Below are 24181 nucleotides of genomic sequence, written 5' to 3' on the forward strand. Positions count from 1 at the left end.
CCTATATTTATATGTTCATGTCAATGTTAGTTGCTTCTATTGAGTTAGCGTCATCTGGAATACAAGGCATTAACTATAGTTATAAAATACTGGCATATTTAAATTTCACTAGTGGCGCGAAACTTCGATAGTTCATACCACTACCTCAGCAGAAGTACATTTACAAATTTAGCTTTTTTGTTTAGAATAACCTAGATTACTGCGTACTGTTATTCCATTATATTATTAATCAAGAAAAATAGTGGAAGAAAAGATAAATTCTTACTAGCACGTATTCACAGATCGCCTATATCTATCTTCTCGACAGACAGACGTGGCTCATGAACACAGAGTTCGCCCGCAGATGCCCCGAACATCAATTTATTGGGACTCCTTTCTTTGGAGAAGTGCAAGCCTGTGGAATCAGTTACCAAGGCACATATGTTCTTACTAGGTAACAAACGACAGTAGTGTAGTTGAGGACAAGGAGACAGAAGAAATCGAAATTCAAAAGGAAGTTCACAGTTTGTATTTCAAACAGTGCTGGAGGAGAGAAATGAGGGGCGAACATTAATCAACAACTTAAGATTCACCAATGATACTGCTTGGTTAGGAGATGACATCATAAGCTCCATACAAATTTTTGAGGCTTTTTATTGAATACAGTCAATAATTAAAAGATTTATTTTAGATGTTGCCCCATATAAAGTACATCCAACAGGATAGTTCCAGCTTAATACTTATTTAAAAAAATTATCTGTAGTTTAAGTCAGAAGACAATATAAAAAGAAAACAATTTGAGTAATGCTCTTTCAACCATGTTAAAATCATACAGATATAAAAGAAAAACAGAAATAGCCCACAGTTTTGAGCTATTGGAAAATCTAACAATCGATGAAAATTTTGAGTTAATTTACCCAAAGTCTGCAAAATAAAAGTATTTTTTATAAACGCTAGTTTATTTAGAATTAAAACGAGAATATACAAAATATAATATTGTTTTAAATAATGTGAATAATCTCTAAATTATAAATGTAAAAATGACACATAAATGGCCAACAGTTAACATTAGAACGTCAAATACGATATAATCAAATAAATACAGGGAGAATATTTGCAAATAAATAAATAAACATACTAACTAGAATATTTTTCCTTAACAATTATAGTCTATTTTTTATTCTATTTTATTGTATGAATAATATTTCTTATAAATACAATGAATAAATGTTAAATGTATATTTATTTTCCAACATTTTCTACCCATTGTGAAATAATTGATTTACTATAATTACCATACATCGTTTCTCCCTGTATAATTCGTTAATAACTTACATATACACTATAACAGATTCAGTTCGTTTCTTGTAAGTGTTAGTGTAGACGTATCGAAAAAAAAGTGCCATTAAGATTGTCTTTCAACAGTAAACGGATAATCATAGTCTTTGAGAAGTTGTTGCATTGTTTTCGCTTTTATTCTTGGAAACTGAAGCTAAAAAAAAAGAATTTTATGAATACATCTTATTTATTTGAAACACAAAAATAATCGTGATCACAATAACAATACTTTAGTTATATTAAGAGTATAATAGTAATTTTATCTATAATGTCTCAATTATTGGAACAATAAAATTTTTATCACAAAAAGAGACTTAATCTAATTAAAGCAATCATCTCTTTTGTGATATTAACTCTCATACTTCTATAAATGAACCCTTCAGTTAGAGAGATAACTAAAAATAGAAGTTACTAGTTATTAAAGAGAATGTAGGGTCTAAGTCCATTGAATTTATCCCTTCAGGATTAGTAAACAATTAGATAAAACTCATATTCGATTTATTTGTCTTGAAGTTGATTTACCCGTGGGACCTATTCTAACTGTAAGTAGTTTTCCGCACATTTAAACATCTTAAACTTATTAACCAAGCCTTTTCTGTGATTAATACACATTTTTTATTTTGGTATATAATAATGGTTCTTTCAAAAAAAAAAACAGTGACTTTTAACATGAGCGCTTCAATTTGATACACCTCCTAGGGACTTAGGTTGTTGTGCAATAACGTGGATTAACCAACATTGGATGATGGAAAATAAAACACAATAGTAGTGAATTTAGAATGACAAGCAGTAATAGACATCACTGGACCAACAGTGATATTTTAGTGCTGAATTGAGCTGTTTAAATAGTATATAACTGCAAGTGTAAATTATTATTTCACGCATTGGTTGAAAATTGACAGGCATTTTGAGGAGAAATCTTACCCTATCTGAGTTATTGCTAGTTAAAAACCTGGGATTTACAATAAACGGTACACCATCTAGTCCTAATTGCGAAGATCCACTCAGGGTATGTGTAGATTGCTGATGTGGTAACACAGGTGCTGGAGGTTTAGGAGCTGGTCGTAAAGGCGCTCCAGCAGGTCCTATACAAGTGTAAAAAAATTATTGTAATTACATATTTTACATTTCGAGTAGCTCGTTGATGTTATGTAATGTGTTTACTATATTTCTGAATTCATTTGACAAAACTCAAGTCGTATAAAATAAACTTTAACCAAACAAAAAGAATCATTTTTTTTATTAAAACAAATTAAAAAATGCTGGGTATAATTGAAGTTTATTATTATTTTCGCTTAATTACAAAATTGTTTATTTACAAAAAGAGTTTTCCTGAAATATATGGCTATTTATAATGTTTTAATATGGTATTGACAGACACACAGTTATGATACAACTCCAAGTTGATTCCGCAAACTTCCACGACCAATTTTTTTATAGTCATCGCAAAGGCCAGACGTACCGGAAACAAAGGCGGATCCAGGGGGGATATGACCCCTCCCTGAGGTGGTTTTATTTGTATATTTTGTCACCATACAGATTTTATGTAACTACATACCTTCAATATTTAATTAATTTAATATAATAACTCAATCGGAAGTGTACAATAAAGAATAAATATTTTTAAGTACGTACATTAATAGAATACTTACTTTCTACTTGTATCTATTGTTATAAAAATTAAAGTTCTTGACTTGACCACGACTATGTGACCCTCTACTGGCGCCAAAGCTGGATCCGTTAAGCTTTGTTGAACTGAATGCTTTGGTGGTGGCTCTATCATGGTTTCGGGAGGAAATTCTTTCGAGGGTCGCACGGAGTTAGTACCAGTGAATGATGGAAGACTAAATGCTGACAGGTACGTAACCAATATTCTAGAACCCCATGTAGTGCCCTATATGCCTCATATCGGTGACAAGTCTGTGCTAATTCACGATAATGCTCGTCCACACGCTGCTAGAGTGGTTCAGCAGTACTTAGAAGAGGTCGAGATACCCACCCTGAATTGGCCTGCACGTAGCTCGGACCTTAACCCAAGAGAGCGTGTCTGGAACCATCTATGATGGCAAATTCAGCAGCATCCGGTACCAATAAGAGCGCTAGATGATCTTCAAAATGTTCTTTTTAACTTCTGGGAAAACATGCTGCAATTTTACGTCCAGAACCTGTTTAGAAGCATTCCAAGACGAATTGAAGCTGTAATTAGAGCGAGGGACGGCAACACACGCTATTAGAAATTCCTTGGCTGGTTTTAGTTTGAGCACCGTTTAAATTTTTGTATAGATATTTTGTACAATTTTTTTGATATTTTCTATGTTTTGGTAAATCAAACTTTTTGTCTTCTGTAGATCAGGACTAATTTAATTATCTCCAGAATTTTGTCACATGAATTTTAAAACACCCTGTATATGATGTATAATCCAACACTTACCTGCCGGGAGTGGAGGATAAGGTCCTTGTCGCAGAATTTCGTAGTCGTGGTCCGGTTCAGGAAATGGATATGTTGTGGGATTTCCTGGAGTCATTGCGTTTGGTTTCGGGGGACGTTCGGGTGGAGTTTGATCGTTAGGATTGTATGCTTGAGTATCTTGTACATTACCCATTTTGTAGCAAAGGGTAACACCGTTTAATTCTCTAAAATTACATAAACTGTATAAGTACCATTATATTATTTGTTTACATGGTACAATATGCTGAATTAATTTTATAATACAATTATTGAGAATCAACTAGATCCACTTCCAGTATAATCAGAAGTTGCAAGTAACTGAAAATATTTCATTATTTCAAGTGAAACTTCAGACATTTCCCTTACATGAATTTTCAGATAAATAATCATTAATTTCGATTTCTATCAGGATTCAAAATAAAAACGTTGCATATAATTAGTATTACAGTATTGTTTGTGTAATAGCAATAAAAAGTTTTAATACATGTTTAATGAAATTACTGTTGTAACTGTAGGAAGTAACCTTCTTAAAATAAATTTTGAAATTAAATGTATCAACTAAAACGAATATTCGATATTGATCCTTGTAGTGCATTATCTTTACAGTTTGTTGATAACAAATGTTTGCAGTTTAAATAAATATTGTAAAAATTAGGACCTCAATTATTATTACGGTAAATATGAAATTCCAAAAAAAAAGTATAAACCATAAGTGACTAAGCTAAAATATTTTATTATACAATTACCGCTGAAGCATAATAACATTAAGCCACTAAAAACATGACTTGATAGAATTCTCTTCATGGTACAGTAAGTTCTAATTATTTCCTACGTTGGTAAATACAATCTAATAATGAACTCTAAATAGAGGAAACGCCGATCGAATTAATGAGTGAATGAGTGGTTTTACGAACAAACAAAAACTGGTAATATGGAGCGAAAATTGCGTAGCCAGTTAAAAAACAAAATGCTAATTTTTATATTATTTTCATATATAAATTTCGATGTTAGCATTCTTTTTAATTTATGATAGAGATTGTGCACATATTTAATAGAGAAAGACTGGTAGCAACTGCAAATCCAAATAATACCTTCATTGTAACCCTTGTCAGCCAAAGATTTCTTTAATATTTAGTTTATTTAACTTTGAACACAGCCCAGACAAAAATTCCCACAGCCAAATGGACTCAAGTGTCAGCTTAGAATACTAAACATTTTAAAAATAGTAAAAGTATGTGAATACTTTAAAAAAAATGTGTTTAGTCGTTCCACCATTTTTTCCAAAGAAATGCAGACGTTTGTGTTTTTCATTCAATATGTTCATTAAACTGAGAGTGTCATATCATTGCGTACCCATGGGTTGTTCCTACTTAATTCGATATATTCGTTACGAGTTTTAATAGTCATAGTTTCCAAGTAACCACCTGGAATACTTTCCTTAGTTTGCTTAGTGGTTCTAAACATTCCTTGATTACCCTTGATTTGTGAGTCGCTTATATGGCTACTTGAGGGTGATACGATATATTTTCTGATAGTACCTATTCAAATTGGATTGGGCACTTCTTCCAATGGTTACAACTTCCACTTTAAAGATGAATTAATGTTGTTTACTGAATTTGGTTATGACCTTTTATAAACATAGAAGATGTCACTCAGTTGAGGTATCTACATCCAAAAAAATTGAAAAAATCCACAATGAAGTGTCAGCCAATTGGAGATTGGAAGTTGTCTCCCATGGGTAAGTGTTTTCTATTTAGAATGATCTCTTGAGCAGAAGAAGAAAAGTAGATTTGGATTTTTCAGCCAGTAAAGTCATGGTGAGCATTTTTGGGATGCACTTTGACTATAAGAATCAATGGGGATAGAATGATGGTATGAAAATAAAAATTATCACATTTGAAACATTTTTTTACACCAAGACAATGCATAATGACCTAGGCTATTATAAATTGTTCTCTCATCCATCGGATTTGAAATTGGATTTATTGAACCATCTTTGTATGTAAAATATTGTTTAATAATATTTACCCTGCAAATGAAAATCCAGCTGGTGCTTTCCTTAGTCTACTACAAATAATTATATCGGTAACGGCAGTTTTAATGTCTTTCCTATTTACTAATTTGTAACAAATTTGTTTTTTCCTCCACGCCTTTTGTTCACTATCTGCGGTTCTATTTAATAAACTAAATCCTTGCGGTGGATTAGCTTTATCCGCAAGCACTAGTATTTCTTGAACTACAAAATTTGGCAAACCTGAAAGGAATAGCATAAATTAATAGGATTTCAAACACCATTCAGTTAGGAATTATAAATTAAATGACTTTTTTTCAATTACTATACTACATTTGAGAAAAAAATATATGTTGAATTTTTAATCATCATTTACTCAACTCTATCTTTGAATTTGATGCTAAGTCATAACCCGTAAGTCTGAGACCTAGTAAACCTGGTGCCAGTAGATTCAAGTATATAATATTTACTAAAATAATAATTTTCTTTTCCTTTTAAAAAAATTACTTTTTAAAAATAAGTGTTACTTATTAAAAATAATTTAACACCAAAGTGTACAAACTCTAATATATTTCAGGGCTTTCGAATACTTCCGTCTGAGACTGAAATTAAGGACAAGTACAATATGAAAGTATAACAATAAAAAAATGATAATATTTAATGTTATTCATAATTCGATCAATGAAAATTAACAACGATTTCTATAATAACCATAATCAATAACATTATAATTTCTATCAAGCGTCATTTTGAGTATTGCTTTTTGAATTGGATGAATTTAATGTTTTTGAAAAGAACCAACGAAATTTAAAACACCGCAATTTTTAACTTATTTATGTAAGTAATTTTTATTATTGTTCTAATTTCATACATATTTTTATATTGTACACATAAGTATTTGAAATACATTAGAGTTAGTATACTTTGATTTTGCCACAATCCCACTACAAAAACTCTCAACAGAGGTTTGTATTTAAAATATTATTAAATAAATTAAATAAATTATTAGATAAACAGGAAATCTGCAAACATTATTACATTGTATATGAAATATAGAAACAAATATAATTGATACAATTTTTCATAACTCATATTAAGTCACAAATTTGCTATTTTGTCCGACCCATCTATAATGGAAGCAGCTTGAAAATGTTAGGTTTACATAATACCTCTTGTCATTTTAGTGGTGGTTCTGAACGCTAGAGAATGACAAATTAATTTTGAAATTACCGAAGAAACTAAGACCCTGTAGGTTAAAATTGACTCGACTCGAGTAGAAATCGAAATATGAGGAGTGCAAATTTTTGTTGAGATTCTTATATTATATTTTCTCCCTCACATGGGTTTTTAGTTAATAAATTATAAATATTAGGTAACTATTAAAATACTCCATTCTTCCATTCATTAACACACAACCGTTAATTTTTTTTAATATTAATGAAACTCAAGCATTAGCACTATGCATTCAACTGAGTTTATTACTCTCGAAGTACTAATTAACTTGCATTGTTTTTAAAATATATATAAAGTATAAAGTAGCTGTTCTTTCCTTGAATTAACATTCATGATAACTGGTTCTGATTGGTTAAAATACTTTTACATGAAAATAGGTGCAGAAACTGGGACAATAAGTTTACAACTCACTTTGTAAAACAATATTGGGAAACATCTGTCAACATGAAGATATATAAATAAAACTATAATATATGCAGCAAAAAGTTATACAATTAAGAAGATGAAGAAAAATGAAAATCAAATACGCGCATTCGATTTGAAAAATTGCATATTTATAAAATTTTAACTAGTTTTAGGACCTTATCTGTAGTTACAATAGATGTTCATATGGTTATGTACACTCTATTTGCTTAGGACTGTTTGAATATGAACCTTGCTGGAAAGCACATTTACATTCTCTTTTAATCCCATTGGGATTGAAAACCTTGAAGGTCGAGTTCAAGTTATCTTGGGAATGTAAACACTTTCTAAAAGGAATCAGGCAATGGGGAACCAAAAACCAGAAACTGTTGCCAAAAAAGGGCAGCAACTCCATATTTCGGACCAGAGCTCTACCATGGCCTCATCTGATGTCACAACAACTACAAACTGAATGAATTGTTAAAGATCAAATGGAGTCCTACTGAAGAAGGCCTAACAAAATCCAAAGTACTCATAACCATATCAGCTAAGAAGTCAGGAAACGAAATTGAAATTCCAAGAAGTAAGCAGATTGATTCGTTGTGAGGAGTAGGCAGATTGAGACCAAGGAATCAGATCACTTCCAACCAATGAACAAATAACCACCGTACCCTCACCCTTCTCTTGATAATGGGTTCAAAGCGGGAGCCGAAACGTGGAGAATTTTCAAAATTCCAACGCGGTTCAACCCGTGAACCTAGTTCTGTTGTTTATATATTTAAATTGATATTATAGAAATAAATAGATATCAGTTGAGAAGTTGGCAACTTATTGGAAATGGATGAATATTCATAATTCTTATTAAATATTGATTACGTTCCATAAAAAATATACAATTAAATGATAAGATAAAAAGTATTTTCACTCCAGTCATTCCTATAAAATTATACAATACAATGTACGATTTATTAGAGTATTAATCACATTTTTATTATTCTGCGTGATATTAGTTGTGAAAATTATTACCTCCCAACAGTTTTTGCTATAACATATAATCAATAGACAAATGATAAGCCAAATTGGATAAACGTCACTTCAAATATTTGGAGACACAGCTGGCAGTTGTCACTTTTGCAATACCAGCCGTAAATTACTTTTATAATTTTTGCCTCCATTATAGTCTCATTTTTGATATGATATTTTAAGTGAAGCCAAGACTGTTTGCTGAAAAGACTCACACATTACAGATGTACTCACTTATTTTAGATGTTTTTAAGAATTTTTCAACTCAAGCTACATTTTACATATAAATATATATTGAGTTTTAGTTGTTCATATATGAAAGAACTTATGCAAATATGCATTGTAGATTGTAACTCTGCATTTCATTGTGCATCCTCCAAAATATATAGACACCTTCCAAAGGAGGCTGTTTTCCTGGAGGTTCTTTGTCCCACATCCAAAAGTGTTAGCACTACTCATTTGATGTACTTAAGCCTTTTGCTGAAATGGACAGGACATTCGTAAGAGTTAATGCTCTGTTGTCACTATGGCTTGCCCACATAATCTGCAGTTGTCGTCTTCTGCCTACCTATTATCTTGAGAGACGGAGCAGACGACAGGACACCAGTTTAATTTCGTTTTCTCACTTCTTAGCTGATATAGTTATAAATACTTTGGATTGTGTTAAGCCTTCGTCCGAAATATGGAATTGCTGCGCTTTTTTGGCAATGGTATCTGGTTTTTGTTTCCTCATTGCCTGATTCCTTTTAGAAATTGTTACATCCCCATGATAACTTGGACTCGGCCTTCAGGGCTTTCAATGCCACTTGGCAATCTAAGAGAATGTAAATGTGCTTCCCAGCAAGGTTCATATTCATGATTGATGGTCATTGATTATTAGTTCAAATGGGATGTCTATGTCCATCATTCTATCCATTTGGTCTATTGGTTTGTCACTGCTTTCTAGCTTTATTGATTCTAGAATCCTTAAGTGACCCTTTCAAATTCCTTAAGTGAATTTTTCTCTCTGGATTAGCCAATGGGCGCCGCTAATTGCCTTTTTTCTTTAGTGGGGCATGTTGCTGTTGAGTTTTTTCTGAGCTGTTGTTTGTTCAGTTTTCGGCTATCAAACAAGCTTGATATGAACATGGATTTGATGAACATTTGGTATATCCAGTATACTAACTTAGGCTCAAGTTTCCATGTCTTGTGTATAAGCTTGCAACAAGTCCATATATCCGCAGTAACTTTGGAGATAACCTTGTCTAGATCATTATTCCAAGTAAGTGTTTTATTCAGAATCACTTCTAGATAATTTACTTCATTGGAGTATTAGTTGAGTTCCATCGAGTGTACATGCATCATTGTCTTTCTTCTCCTTGTAAATGTTGTTCTTGTGTTGTTTCGCCAGGTTGTTTCAGAATTGCTCTCCATCGCCTATTTTTTAATTGTGTTTAGTGCCTATTACACCCTGACAAAGATTATGGTTTTATGCTTGCCTCGTACTACCTCTATTGAACCATCACTGTTGCCTAGGACTGTGAATCAGTGCTACAAGTCTAATCAGAATTTTATCCACTACCAGTGACCACAGTAGGCATGATAGGATGCAAAATATGCAATGTTTAATAAATAGAATGTTTTACAATTAGTAAAATGAATTATAAAAAATTTCAATAGATTTACTAACAACCTGAAAAATTGCATGTTACCCATAATAAAGGTAATATATTCAAATAACTTTTGGTACAAGCAATTTCATTTGTTTTCATTGATTATATATTTGAAACGTTTTATCAGTTATTTAGACATTTGAATTTGAAAGCAATATAATTTATTGAACATAAAATATCTAGCATTAGATGACTCACCTTCAGTTTTCGATAAACACAGATATCTTGCTGAACTACTTTTGAAAATTGAATTTTCTCTCAAATCAGCATCAGAATCTTGATCATAAGTTTTACTGATGGCAAAAAATCCTCTAGGACATTTATTTAAATTTTCCACAATCTAAAAAAGTATAATGAATTTATTATATATAAAAATATATATATAAAAATTTAATAACAATATTTTTTATAAAAATAGTCTCAAAAATTTATATAATAGTCAATTCTCAACATTTTTTATGAAGAAAAATTTAGCAGATAGATTATATGGTAACAGGTACACTATCTCTAGTTTACACCATTTGTTTTTCAGAAATAAAAAAATCAAAATTTAGAAACACTTCTTTTCAAATTTTGTATTCTTTTATAAGTAATGAAAGCAACATTTCTGAAAAAAGAGGGCAGTTGGTTTGTTTTCAAGGAGTGAAATACCACACTTTTTCTATTTTATTTTTATAACATAATAACATACTTTAAAATGGATTGCATTTTTTTGATACAATTAAAAAAATATTAAAGCAAATATATTCACAAATGGTTTTTATTTTTTAGTTTTCTTTCCTATTGTTTTAAAACTTATGAAACTTCTTCTGTAGCCATATTTATAATATAATAATATGCCAAGAAGAACATTTAACCAACATTTTACTCTAAAGAGGTTTAATCTGCATCATTTGCTATTTTTGATGATATATTTGGAGAATCATAATCACTTTATGAATCAGAAATGACGATAACTCACAAACTAAAAATATTTTTAGTTCAAATCAATAAATCTGAAGAGTAATGTCAAATTAATGAAAGCAGACATAAATTCTTTTTAAATCTCATGGTATTTTTACTTTTATTATTCTACAAAAGTTAAAAAAACATTCTAATTATAGAAATGATTTCTGTCTTTGTTTATAATCAAAGTTGTCAAAATATATGTGAGGGCGGGATATAATTGAAAATAGAAATTGAACCATCCTCACTACAAATTAACATTATAAAAATTTCTGTTGCAATGATATTACCAAATGAAATCCTGTTGTAAAGGGTTGGAGAAACATTTTTTTTATAAGTACTATTGGTAGGAATGTTCAAGCAGTCAATAATGTCTATAAAACCAGCGAGGAAAATAGGTATTTTCAAAGTTAGATGGCCACACTTTTTAAAAAAAAATAAAATCTTCAAAATCTATGGAAAGTCGATGCAAATCTTTCAGGAATTGTTAGAAGACAACATTTGGAATCTGTTAGGTAGTCAGTTAAACAATCTGCACTATTATATGTGTGTTTTTAAAAACTTGGGAGAACTTGAAATCTATACTTATACTCATATAGTTATACAACATAACTTGAAAAAATAATCATATTTCTTGCAGCATTTTCCCCATTTTTTTCAGCAAGACTGTGGAAGAATATATTAATGATATAGTACTTTGTCTATCCCTGAAGTATGAAATTTTTATTTTCATACCCCTCTATGTAAGCAAAAATGATTATTTTTTGTTTAAAATGTTTACATACAGCTTTTAAAGATTTTTGGCATTTACAATATGAATCAGAAAAGAATTAAACAATTACATACTTACTCTATATTAATATGTCATTGATAACTGTTGCTGAATATTTCAAAATATCCTTTCTTAAAGTAAGCTGAGAATAACTTTTAGATAATCTAGTGTGAGAAATTTATTTGATCAACACCATAACATACACATACCTTTGATAATTACTAAATGCATAATGTAATTGAATCTATGTCAATATTATTTTATCTTAAAATGATCAGAGTATGGTATTCAACTATAAATTGATCTTAACCTATATTAATTTTGATCAAAACTTACTTGTATAGCTGTAATTGGTCGATCATCAGGCCAATTTAAAATTTTTTTCTGGACAGACGATTTTAACATCGTATTCAGTCTTATCATCAGCCGTCTAAAAATAAACAAAGATTGACAATTGCATTAGAAAAGTAAAATAAATATTTCTAAAGTACCTGCCACAGCATCACACCGATTTGAAGTTTTCTAGTGCTATTAATAAAGTATTAGTCATTCAGATCACAAGAACTTGTTTATCACTATTTTACCACTAATTTTAAGAAAGAGGAAACTACGAGCTACTGCTACGAGTTTATTTTCGAGTAGATACTATATTCCTACCTGCACGCAGAACGTTGACCTTTGACGAATGTCTGAAATTTCCCGACAATTTAAGTTAAACGAATTTTAACATTTCCCTTCTACTGACATACGTTATCTTCTACCCGCATTTGCGTATAAACTTTATCACTTTACGTTATAGAATCATAGATGATGTATAAAATATTCTAACAATGAATAAAGAGTAAAGATGAAAAATATGGATATAGTACTCATTCAAATCGTACCAATCAGAATGGTTTTATTTAATTAAGTATTAAGAACCAAGATACTTAACATTAAATAAAAGTTAATAATAAAGATAAGTGTTTATAGTATAAAATCTAAATATATGTGTGTCCATTTTAAGATATAACTGTATTTTTGTTGTCTCATACAAACGACACAGAAATATAAAATAATCGATTATTCATCAATATATGTATAGAGAATATACATTAGTAATTATAGTTCTGTGACTTTTAGTAATACTTTTGCTCATTGTAATTAATTTGGAACAATTTACATATTATTGCATATGTTAGTTGAAGTAAATAAGATTGTAAAGCTAGATATATACAACTTTTACAGCAATTTTCAATACACGTTAATATATTATTAGTTATTTAAAACCTAAAAGTTTTTTTAAGAGAGTCAAAACCAAAATAAAACTTAATTATGTTAAATTTAGTAGGATAGATCATATCACATTACAAAGAAGAAGTAAATTAAAAAATAGGTAGAAATAGTTGCAATTACCTATTGTGTATTTCGACTTTCAAAAATACCTCAGAACCTTAATGCTGTTAATAAACGACGGATTTTTTGATTAATAATAAAAGGGATTTTTTATTTTATTTTAAAATATCATCAGTGTCAACCGCAATAACATGATCATGAAAATATAAAAATCGAAAGTCGGACATCGATTCGTATGTCAATCGAAATACTTTTCATAACCTCATTGAGAAACAGTAAAAAGAAGGAAGTAAACACCATACATCAACCACGGAGACTAGACATGTGGTTGACTGGGGGCTACATGGCCTCCGTGGTAAACACCTTAAAAGTAATTATATGCAAATAAGAAACAGAAAAAAAATCATAATATTTTAAATAATTTTAGCAAAAATCCTCATAGTTTTAAAAATGCCATTATAAATTTGAAGTTTATCAATAAACTTTTCAAACCTAAATTTTTACCTACACTGCAAAAAAGCAACGAGGCAACACGAGAATTCCATCAAGAAGAGTTTTCTTTATGAAATCTTAATCGATGATAAGAGATTGAGAAACTTTCCAATCTCTATGAACTGAACTTTTTAGGTAGGCCACCATTTATACGTCCGAAACGCGCTATTAAAACTTTCCCTTTTCATAACTTTCGCTAATCGACTATTCTTTAGCGATAAAATTTTCAAACAGTACACACATATTGTCTCGACTCAGCTTGCAGGCTTGTAGCGTTAAATATAAACAAGGAAAATGCCCATGGAAAGACTGCTGAAATACGTGCGAATTCCATAGATTATGTGTATTAAGAGAAATATTTATGATTGCTCGAACGCTAGTTTAGTGTTTTGAACAATGCATTAATATTAAAGATAGAGACAGGGTGGCATGTAAGTGGAATAAGTTGTTATGATCTGTGATATCTATTGCCAAACTTGATCATAACATGTGCACGATATTTTAATTTTATTTTCGGCAAAGATTTTGAAATGGATGTAGGTACAACAGAATCTCAGGATTCAGAAGTTAGTGCTGGTAGTGAAACTTTTTCATCAAAGTACGTCGTGGTCATAAAACAATTGTATAATATTTTTCAACCTTTATTTTTTTAGGTTAGGACTATGTGAAGTGTGTACTATTCGTAATGGAAAATACACTTGTCCAAGATGTGAGGTGAAAACTTGTTCTTTAAAGTGTAATAGAATTCATAAATTAGAACTGGAATGTAATGGAGACAGAGATCGTACAAAATTTGTGCCTCTAAATAAATTTTCAAATTTAGATTTAGTTAGTGATTATAGACTATTAGAAGAAATTTCGAGGTCTTTGGAAGCAGCTAAAAAAAATTTTAGAACGAAGTGGAATTTACAACGAGTAATTATTATTATTTTTCTATTTTCAAATTCTATATATTTAAAAAAAATCTCTTTAAGTCGACGAAATTCAATATACAGTATAGAGAAGCTAAATAGCATAAGCTTGTGATTTTGTTCAAGTATTTTTAAAAGTATCACAAAAACATCAAATTTAAATTGTAAATAGACATACTTCAATTCAGAAATGTTACAACTACCTATCTTTAACCTTCCTCAAGTGAAGAGTACAGCTTCCAATTTTATAAATTACATTTATGGGTTTGTGATACATAATTCAAAAGGTTTCTTCAATTAGTAATAAAAAATGTTATAGTTTTCAAGTATATTACAAGAATCAACAAAAAGTGGAAATATATTATCTGATTAACAGAATTTGCTACTATAATGTCAAAGCTGTTTGGGGCATTGTAATGAGAAGTAAGCATAAGAAACTTCTTCACTCATGCCAATCATCAAAATTGTTAACACAAAATTTTCACTGGATGATGTATGTATGTATGTAAATATTTGGGTACCATGATCCAGAGGATCTTAGTGTCTCACACTTCAAGTGAAGTTGGATAGAGGTTTTGTCCTCTGAGCACAGAATCTGATCTCTACATTATCTAGTGTCTTCAGATGTCCATTTAGGCGACAGTGCCATGATAGGACTCCTGTATTCATAGGTTGTTTTTACTTCAACTGATACAATCAGCAGGTCTCTGGTTATAGGAAAGTCTGCCTGTCTCGGCTCCTGTGTTTGTCCCAGTAGTTTGTTTTACCCCAATCTACCTTCTTTTTTAATACTTTTTCCATTGTTTTGTAGCTGATACCACAAAAGGGTTCAGGTCCTATGAAGGGTTTGTCTGCCACTGCTTTTCAGTGGATGATAGAAAACCCAAAATTAATGGTTGTACTGGGGTTATTGAAAATAATATCATTTTTATTGAGGGGGGATTTGAGTGACTATAGGGCTTTTCAGAAACTATAATACTATTAACAATATCAAGATTTGCTTGAGACGTTTTCCAGCTGACTTTCTATAGTATTTCACTGGGTAAATGCCATTTGACACTTTCTTTTGTTAAATTTTATTATTAATTTCCCCTACAAAGTTATTATCAATTCTTGTCTCTGGCATAACAGCAAAGTTGATGAGGTTTGCAGTATTTTTATTTATTGGTCTATTGATGTAAAAATAGTTTGCATATGCAAATTATGCATAAAATTCTGATACCTACTTAATAATAATAATGAAATATTTATAATCTATAATACAACTGAATCTATAAACATAGAAAACATATAAATAAATACACATGAAAATTATGGAGTAAAATAACTCATAAAACTAAATTAATGAAAATAAAAGCTTTTTGTGGGTTGCGATTCAAATTTGAGGCATTATTTGGGTTAGAAACCACTATCAGCCGATGGATGCTTTACCTGATCCGGGATTAATATTTGCTGAAAATTCTTCATTATTAGTAAGCACTTTTCCAAAATGATAACCCAATTCCAAGAAATTTTTATCCCAATTCTTTTAATGCTCTAATATGCCAATTTAAAAAAAAACAACCTGTTATTGTCCTTATTTTTTTGTTTCTTCCTGAAGCTTTTGTTTTCTTAGAATTTGTCTTTTCTGAAGTATTTTAACAAGTGTTGTACTTGGTCTTATTTGTTATTTGTATTTTTTTCATATATTGTCTATCTTTGTTCTTTGTTTCAATTCATCTTTTATACTTGATTTTGTCCCTTCTATTCAGTCCTAATAAATTTTTGAAAAATTTTACTTTTGGTGCTTGTATTTGTTTTTTCTATCATTTTGTAAATGCCCAGGATTCATAAGTTAGAACTTGTCGATTGATAGTATTATATTTATTTAATTTCTGTTCAAAAAATTATTTTTTGTCTGTAAAATTTTGTTGTTGGCGTACATCATAAATTTTTTATAAACCTATCATTGATTTGTTACTTTCCTGTTTATTTGAACATTACTCTCAAATATTTGTCTTATTTGTTTTCTTTTATTTGCACGTTGTATATATATTTTGGTTGGATTTGGATTTTCTACCACCAGTATTTTAGTTTCATTTGTGTTAATTTTCCCCCAGGTTTCTATATGTTTTAATTTTCTTTCAAATGTTTTTCTCTACCTGCTATTAATATTACATTCTTTTATATCCAACAATTATTTTATCTATTTTCTGTTTACTTGATACCGTTGTTCATATGTAGGTACACTGTACAGTGTTGTACTTGAAGAGTCCACTTCTTTGTCTAATTACTATAGTGGTTTTAAATCCATCTAATTTCAGGTTATTTTTTTTTGTTTCTTTCATTTATGTACAACGCAAATACTTTTATTTTCCAATGTCTTTAGGTTGTTTTAGATACAAATATCACCTGAAGAAAATTTTTAGTTATCAATTCAATAATGAAGAATTAATTAAAACCACGAGTTAGACTTTTTCATCACATTTTTAAAATCATATTATACTGCGAAATCTTATAGAATCAATTTTTATTCATAAATCTTTTTCTTCAGGCATTAATCAAGTTAAAATACGAAGCTAAATTAAGAAAAGTGGATTTGAAGTTTTTACCATCCCAATTTACTAGACGTAAGAATAATACAACTAACTTTCAATCAGCAACAGCTCAAATCTTCTGGCACGTTGAATGGATATTTGTGAATGCTGATAATTTAAGACTTTATGATGAAAACGTTCCAGAAACTCAGAAACTTGGCGGCATTCTTCAAAAATATTTTATGCCTGATAATGATAAATTATTGGCAGAAAAATTACAGTATTACCAAGCTGTGGGAATACCCGGCGTTAAGTTATTTTTGAAAGCTGAACAAAGAACCATTAAAAAATTCTATGAACTTGATAGTAGTATGACATTAAAAGAATCTTTAGCGAATAAGTTAATCATCGAATATCCTACAATTCACGTAGTTTTCAAAGACCATGGTTGTGGTTATGATGTTATTGACTCGGGTAAGTTTTATTTTATAATAAATTGTGAACTTATGTGTAAGGTAAGTATCTAGATTTTGGTGCAGCAAGCAAAACAATGTGGGTCTTGTTTTGCTTACACAAAACCAAAAATTATGAACTCAGGACAATACTGGCACGTATAGATTTAATAATCAGTTTTTGATTGTGTTGTTTTTGGATTGAAGACTCTGATTGGGATGGAAGGTGGCTAGATCGAGTCCATGGCCTACAGTCATATAATATGACATTAGATAATTTAGCTTGCAATATTTAAGTTGAAATCGTTTTCAAATAGCTTTTTTATGGTCTATATAACTCGTTTTCTTTTTCGAGAGGTTGTTACGTTATCCAAGACAGACAGACAGGGTAGAGTACGATTGTTACGGTAGCGTTACAGACAGACATTAATGTTGTTGCTTATTTTACTGCGCTCATCCAGAAGCATCAATAGGTGTTGCAGTAAGAGATCTTGGAGTAGCAAATCGTCGATTATTCGTATTTTACGAAAACATAAAATGAACAGACCACGGGCCACATGGTATCGAATTCGATATTCGATATTGTGATTGAGGTCGAGGACCCGTTTGTCATCGCAGTCTTCTTATCTTCATCTAATCCAAATTTGTTTCTTTATTAGAATCCTTGACTACTCCATTTTTCCAGTAGTCCATACCTTTAAGTTTATCACCTTTCCTTTTTTCCCCTCCATTTTTCGACAGTAATAATGATTCACGTAATTATCCTTATAAACTAACTAATAAAATAACACTGCACTAAAATCACTCACTTACACGGTACGCTTAATACTCTTCACTATTCGTTCACCACTTTTCACTTTTATTCGCTTTGAGTTCGCATGGCGCTTATATAGCAGTCCAGTAGCCGACCAGAAATTTCCTCTTATTCCGACCGAGGACCGTGGCAAATAATCGAGAAACAACGCAAAGTTTTCATACAATACAAAATAGTTCGGTTACTCGACTGGAGATGGCGTTACTGTGCGCAGCGTCCACTGGTACGGCTGCAACTGCTCTCGAAATTGGATATGAGCAATAGGGCGTGTGAAAAAGAGGATAATAATATGAAAGAGTTAGTTGGGATCAAGGACGATATGGTACCTATAATACGAGGTCTGGCTATAAAGTAACGAGACTGCGCGCCTAGAGGGCGCCCTAGACGGGTGGGGTAAAAAACGAGTAGTGCTTCGGGTATATAGATATATGTCTATGCACGTCACAAAACTAGTTTCCGTCACTATTATAGTATTTGTGCAGTAGCGGTTCGAAACGAACGTGTTTTTTCCTCGTACCGAAAAACAGGAGCAACGTATCAATTTCAAATTTCTCGATAAATTGAAAAAAACTCCGACTGCGTGCTATAAATTGTTGAAAGAGGCCTATAGGGACAATTTTGTATCTCGTACGCGTATTTTTGAGTGGTGTAAGCGCTTTAGTGAGGACCGAGGGAGCACTTAAGATGACCAGCCCCCAGGTCGCCCTGTGACTGTTTTAACTCCGGAAACAGTGACCAAAAGGGAATTACACATGACAAAAGTCTGTGCCCAAAAAATCTGACTCCTGACCATAAGCTGTTGCGTCAGATTTCCTTTAAAGATTAAAAATAGATCTGCTTTGAAAGGGACCCCATATGGGTCGATGGAAGCGGTAAAACAAAAAACGGCAGAGCTCCCAATGGCCCTCAGCAAAGAAGGCTTCCAGCACTGCTTGGATCAATGGAAAAAACGTATGGAAAGGTGTGTGGCAATGGAACGGAAGTGTATTGAAGGGGAGCATTCGATAAACCTAACTAAAGGAATTTTATAACCTTTTATATTTCACTAGTTTATATAAAATTGTTCTACTGCTCACTCGGACAATAAGAACAGTGAATGGGCCCAGAACCCATTCTTGGTGTAGTCATTCTCTGAATGGATGGAAAAACATGGCATGAGACAAGCTAAGACTCACATCTATGAGTCTTCTGTCTATTTTATCAATCAACTGTTCCACCAAAATAGATCACGGGCCTAACAAAATACGGAGGCCGTACTATAGGCGTCATAGACGATCTAAAATGTCGCTTATGCCTGGATGAAGAACAAGGATCTAACCAAGGTGCTAGGTAAGGTTGTCAAAGGATATCAGTGCTTAAGCTTAGAGGAGGGAAGAGACTATTGAATAGCATTTTAGTTGTGACACTAAATACAAGCTTTAAATCAACTGTAAGTTTAATTGTCTCCAAAACCATACATTTTTATTTCATATCATGTGGTAAAAAATCGGAAATTTCATTATCTGGTGCAGCGGCATAGGGAACCTTATCTTGAAAAGTTTCAATAAAATATTCATTTTCATTAAAAGACGTAGTCGGAGAGTTTTTTTCCGAGTTGTTTTCCTGAATATGTTTTGGAGAGTCTGCGCTTTTTTTAGGCGTCGAGCTACTTATTGGTGTTTCATCGCTCAAATTAAATTGGTCTGCGTATACATCGAATTCATCTTTCAATACTATCGTATCAGTTTCAAGGATAGTCGTAGGTATGTTTTCAACTTCCTTAAAAGTACAATTATCTTCGGTATCAACTTTATTTTCTTTAAACGAACACGGTTCCTCAAGTTCAGATCGTTTATCATCAGCTTTAGGTTTTAATGCCGATCCTTCCGAAAATACTGCGACAAGGTTTGCTATGTCACGTTCTGATGCCACTTTTCTTTCCTCGGCTATTTGTCTGTCCCGTTCAGCCTTTTTACGTTCCCGCTCTTCTTTTTTACCGTCTTCTATGTTTCGCAGTACTTTATATTTAGAGGCTCCATATATTATTCCTGCTAGTAGGAGACCGTATCTAAATAATTTTATTAGGGGCGAAACTTTGACTGGCTCTGGTAAGGTCATGATTTTCAATTACGGTATATGTATTGTCACTCGAACTGTTAACATTTTTGAAAATTTTGACGTTTGACATCAACACCAAGTAAGCAACTGCAACTATCTTATCTATATTAAATCTTTCAATATGAGTTAGTAATAGTGTTCATATTTTAGCATTAACTTTTTAATTTTTGCAATCTTCTTACTATATACAAAGGTGGATTTGTTCAAACATTTATTTTGTTTTTTGATATACTTTATTACTGTAATCTGTTTCATACTAAACAATATACACTCAACAGTAGAAAAAAACTTCATCGTGTTTGTTTTTGTGAGTATTCTAGTTATTACAGAGAATGTAGGGTCTAAATCCATTGAACTAATCCCTTCAGGATTAGTAAACAATTAGATAAAACTCAGATTTGATTTATTTGTCTTGAAATTTTGAGAAAGACCATTATTTGCCAATCAGTATTCTCATTAGACTCTGGTGCAATGGAGAATTGTGTTATTCACGGATGAGTTTCGATTTGGTTTATACCACTCAGATGATCGAGACACAGTGGAGACGACCAGGGGAGCGATTTGCTCGGACTGAACTGATTTTCATAAATAATGGGGCTCTGACTGCTCGGAGGTACATCAAGGAAGTCCTCTTAGAAGTTGTGATCCCATTTGCTCCATTTATTGGTGAGCAATTCATTCTAATGCAGGAAAATACTCGTCCACATACCGCCAGATTTGTCACCGAATACTTGGAGAATGTGGGCATTATAGTTCTGGAATGCCCTGCACGATATCCTGATATGAATTCCTTAGAGCATTTGTGGAATAGTTTAGGGAGGCGTACTGGACGTTGCCTCGTAACTTAAATCAGCTCCAACTTGCTCTTCAAGAAGAATGGGATGCTATTCCGGTGGAGTACGTCCAGAATCTAATTTCTTCGAAGGCTGACAGGATTAGTTCCCTTCTCCGTAGCAGAGGGAGTAATATCCCCTATCAGAATTACATAAATTGTAAGAAAATCTAATGAAAACTTCCTTCAATTATATCAGCGTGTTTATGACGTATGATGAGCTAAGCTTCCCCTAATTTAACCTGGAAGAATCTCTCTGTCAAAGTATCATTGAATAAATATGATTAGATTAGATGTAACATTTGTATCTTTCGTTTTGCTGTTAGCCCTCTATGTCATACCTTGTCAAAGGCTTGGGAGACATCGAGAAAAGACGCTGTGTAATACTTTCTGGCTTTTGGTGATTTTCTTCTAGTTCTGACTACTTTGTGGGCTTGTTCGGTGGTACTTAGTACGGTTAGACCGATTTTCATGGATTTTGATTTGTTATATTTCTTTCTATCCCTAAAACACGGGAAAATGCTAATCAACAATAGTATAGTTTTAATGTATTCTAATAAATGGCAATCTCTGAACTCTTTGTTGAATTAAAGTCTTTTAGCCAGTTTTCTGTTGCTCAATGATGCTTCACGTAAACATCTATCTGTTCAACATAGCGGTATTTCGAACATTTTCATGTTTTAACAGATTGCTAGTGAGTCTTCTATCCCCGAGGGCAAGCTGTGAAAGTGATGAAAGATTTTAACTTCTCAATTTTGTGAGGTTATGAGCACAGAATACTTCAGGTCAGTCAGTACTGCTGGCATTGTCAGCAATGTTCTTTAGACGATATAATACTGATAGATAGTGGAGCTTTCCACATTTATATAACAAAAAGGCCCATACAGGGAGTTTCTATTGGTTTACCAGTAATTTATAATTATCCCTAATTTGCTGCTTAAACCAAAAAATTACTACCAAGAAAGTTTATTTTAATTTTGGCTGCATAAACCAAGCTTTACTCACAAGTTAAATTATCATTTTTAGATGATGATGAAGAAGATAGTGCAACAAATGAAAAATCGGGAAAAGAAGTTATAAACAATATAATAAATAGATCGGAAAATGAAGAAATTAATAGATCTTCAAAAAATCTGTTGTTCGTGTCAGAATATTCAGACGATGGCGATGACCAATGATTTAAAAAATGAGAATCGGATAAGTCTTCAAAAGTTGTACATAATATGTAATCTGGCTACCACTGGATAGATGTTTGAATAGCTTTTACTTTGAGAATAATATTTTTAATGACAATTATAGCAACTGAAAAACATAAAAATATTGAAAGTGTAAATGAATTGATTTTTTGCTTATCAAAGGAAATTACGTTTTGAACTTTGGCAGCAGTGTGGCATTGGTATTGGTACATTAAATGAAGTACCAAAAAAGCAAAATAACATGTGAATGAAATTGAGAAAATCTCACTTTTCTAAGTGGATTAACCCATTAACGCCGAGAATTATTTTTTCACTATTATCTGGAATGATTTTAATAATAAAACTTCCAATTAAGATAAATTTGGTTTTTTTGCAAATAAAAACCCCTTGAGGCATTATTTTAAAAAAATGCTGGGTCCATATGGTCTTAGGCGCTTACTGGGTAATATTTAAATTTAAAGAAAAACACTTTTTTTTTAATTTATAGTGAAAATCTTTAAAACATTGTATTCATAAGCCCACTTCGCATTTAGAGCACATCTTTCTTCTCTTGCTGCTGCAATTTTCGCCCGCACATCTTCGGCGCTTTCCATCAGAAACTGAAACCATAAAGTAATTCAATTTATCAAACCGTATGTCATTACTTATTCGGCTATAACAGCCCGGTGCTTTTGGTTTTGGACCTGTATGTTTTGCAGGGTTCTTATAATTAGTCTGCTAAACCTAAAAAAAGCAAAAATAATTGTAAAAAAGACAAAGCTTATAGTAGGCCTTTTTTTACCTGAACAATACTTCTTCGATGCTCTAGCTGACTAATTTCTTTGTCGGCGTTCTTCCTAATAACCATGCAATCTGTACTGCTGCATCTATTAGATATGAAAATATTGGCCAGTACCACTTTTTGGATCTAATATAAAGTATAGGACCGATATAAAAACAGAAGGACATATATCCATGAGAAACCTTAACACGAAATATTGTTGTCCATTTGGTCTGTTTCGCCCATGTTTTTATTGTCCTGTATAATTAGATTTGGACGTGGGACAAGAACATTATTTTTCTCAGTACTGGAAAACCTTCCAACGATTTAGATAGGGGCTACACCAAATCGTGAACTAGCTATCTAGCCTCAATCATTTGCAAAAGTAGGGCTGAACATTTACCAAATGAAGACTCATATTCTAAATTAGCCTTAGGATTTCGTCCTTGGTAAATTTCGAAATTAATTACATAACCATCAAGCGCATTGAGGATCCACCTTGCAGCCAAAACGAATTGACCTGCCCCTAATTAATTGTTTACAATCGTGCCAGCCGTAGTATCTTATCATGGATTTATAATAGCAAAGATTTTGTTCAGGCACAAAATGAGTTAAAAAATTGTTTTTTAAATAGTCTGTAACAGGACGAAGCTTGTACATTTTGTCTTTTAAATCTGTTATTGTTATCCGCGAATTGTATAAACCCGCGTGTTGGCAAAAAACGGTCACGCCTCATGGCATTGGTCACCAACTCATTTCTTATATCGGGAGCGTTTTCTTAGTAGCTTCTTTTAGAAGGCAATTGATTATATCAAAATAAGTATTCCTAAAAATACTCTTAGCTCTTCAAAATAATTAGGGGATCATGGAAAGTTGGACAGGGCCCTTTCCGTTGGATTTTAGTGACATGAACAGATTTTTTTTCATTTACTTTTATTCTCCAAATTTTCAGCCACAAGAAAATGGCGTCAA

At 31.8% G+C, this 24181-nt stretch overlaps 2 protein-coding genes across 3 annotated transcripts; one reads left to right on the top strand and one right to left on the bottom strand.

Moving 5' to 3' along the window:
• Positions 1 to 919: 919 nt before the first annotated feature.
• LOC130898671 (multivesicular body subunit 12B) lies at positions 920 to 12717 on the bottom strand. Of its 2 annotated transcripts, XM_057808116.1 has the most exons (8): positions 12554 to 12586; positions 12462 to 12493; positions 12141 to 12234; positions 10286 to 10427; positions 5795 to 6020; positions 3749 to 3951; positions 2242 to 2402; positions 920 to 1471 (listed from the first exon to the last, which is right to left on the bottom strand). In XM_057808116.1, exons 1-8 carry the CDS (start codon positions 12569 to 12571, stop codon positions 1385 to 1387), a joined length of 963 nt encoding a protein of 320 aa, XP_057664099.1. In that variant the 5' UTR covers positions 12572 to 12586; the 3' UTR covers positions 920 to 1384. The 2 variants fall into 2 exon arrangements, with proteins under 2 accessions (XP_057664099.1, XP_057664100.1); XM_057808117.1 differs by having other exon boundaries at positions 930 to 1471; positions 12296 to 12717.
• Positions 12718 to 13413: 696 nt separating this feature from the next.
• On the top strand, positions 13414 to 22809 carry LOC130898392 (box C/D snoRNA protein 1). Its single transcript, XM_057807662.1, has 5 exons — positions 13414 to 13509; positions 13567 to 14229; positions 14285 to 14546; positions 17076 to 17532; positions 22280 to 22809. The coding sequence occupies exons 2-5, from the start codon at positions 14162 to 14164 to the stop codon at positions 22429 to 22431; spliced, it is 939 nt and encodes a 312-aa protein (XP_057663645.1). The 5' UTR covers positions 13414 to 13509; positions 13567 to 14161; the 3' UTR covers positions 22432 to 22809.
• The last annotated feature ends 1372 nt before the right edge of the window (positions 22810 to 24181 follow it).

Source organism: Diorhabda carinulata, chromosome 10 (genome assembly GCF_026250575.1).
Source record: "Diorhabda carinulata isolate Delta chromosome 10, icDioCari1.1, whole genome shotgun sequence".
Taxonomy (NCBI): domain Eukaryota; kingdom Metazoa; phylum Arthropoda; class Insecta; order Coleoptera; family Chrysomelidae; genus Diorhabda; species Diorhabda carinulata.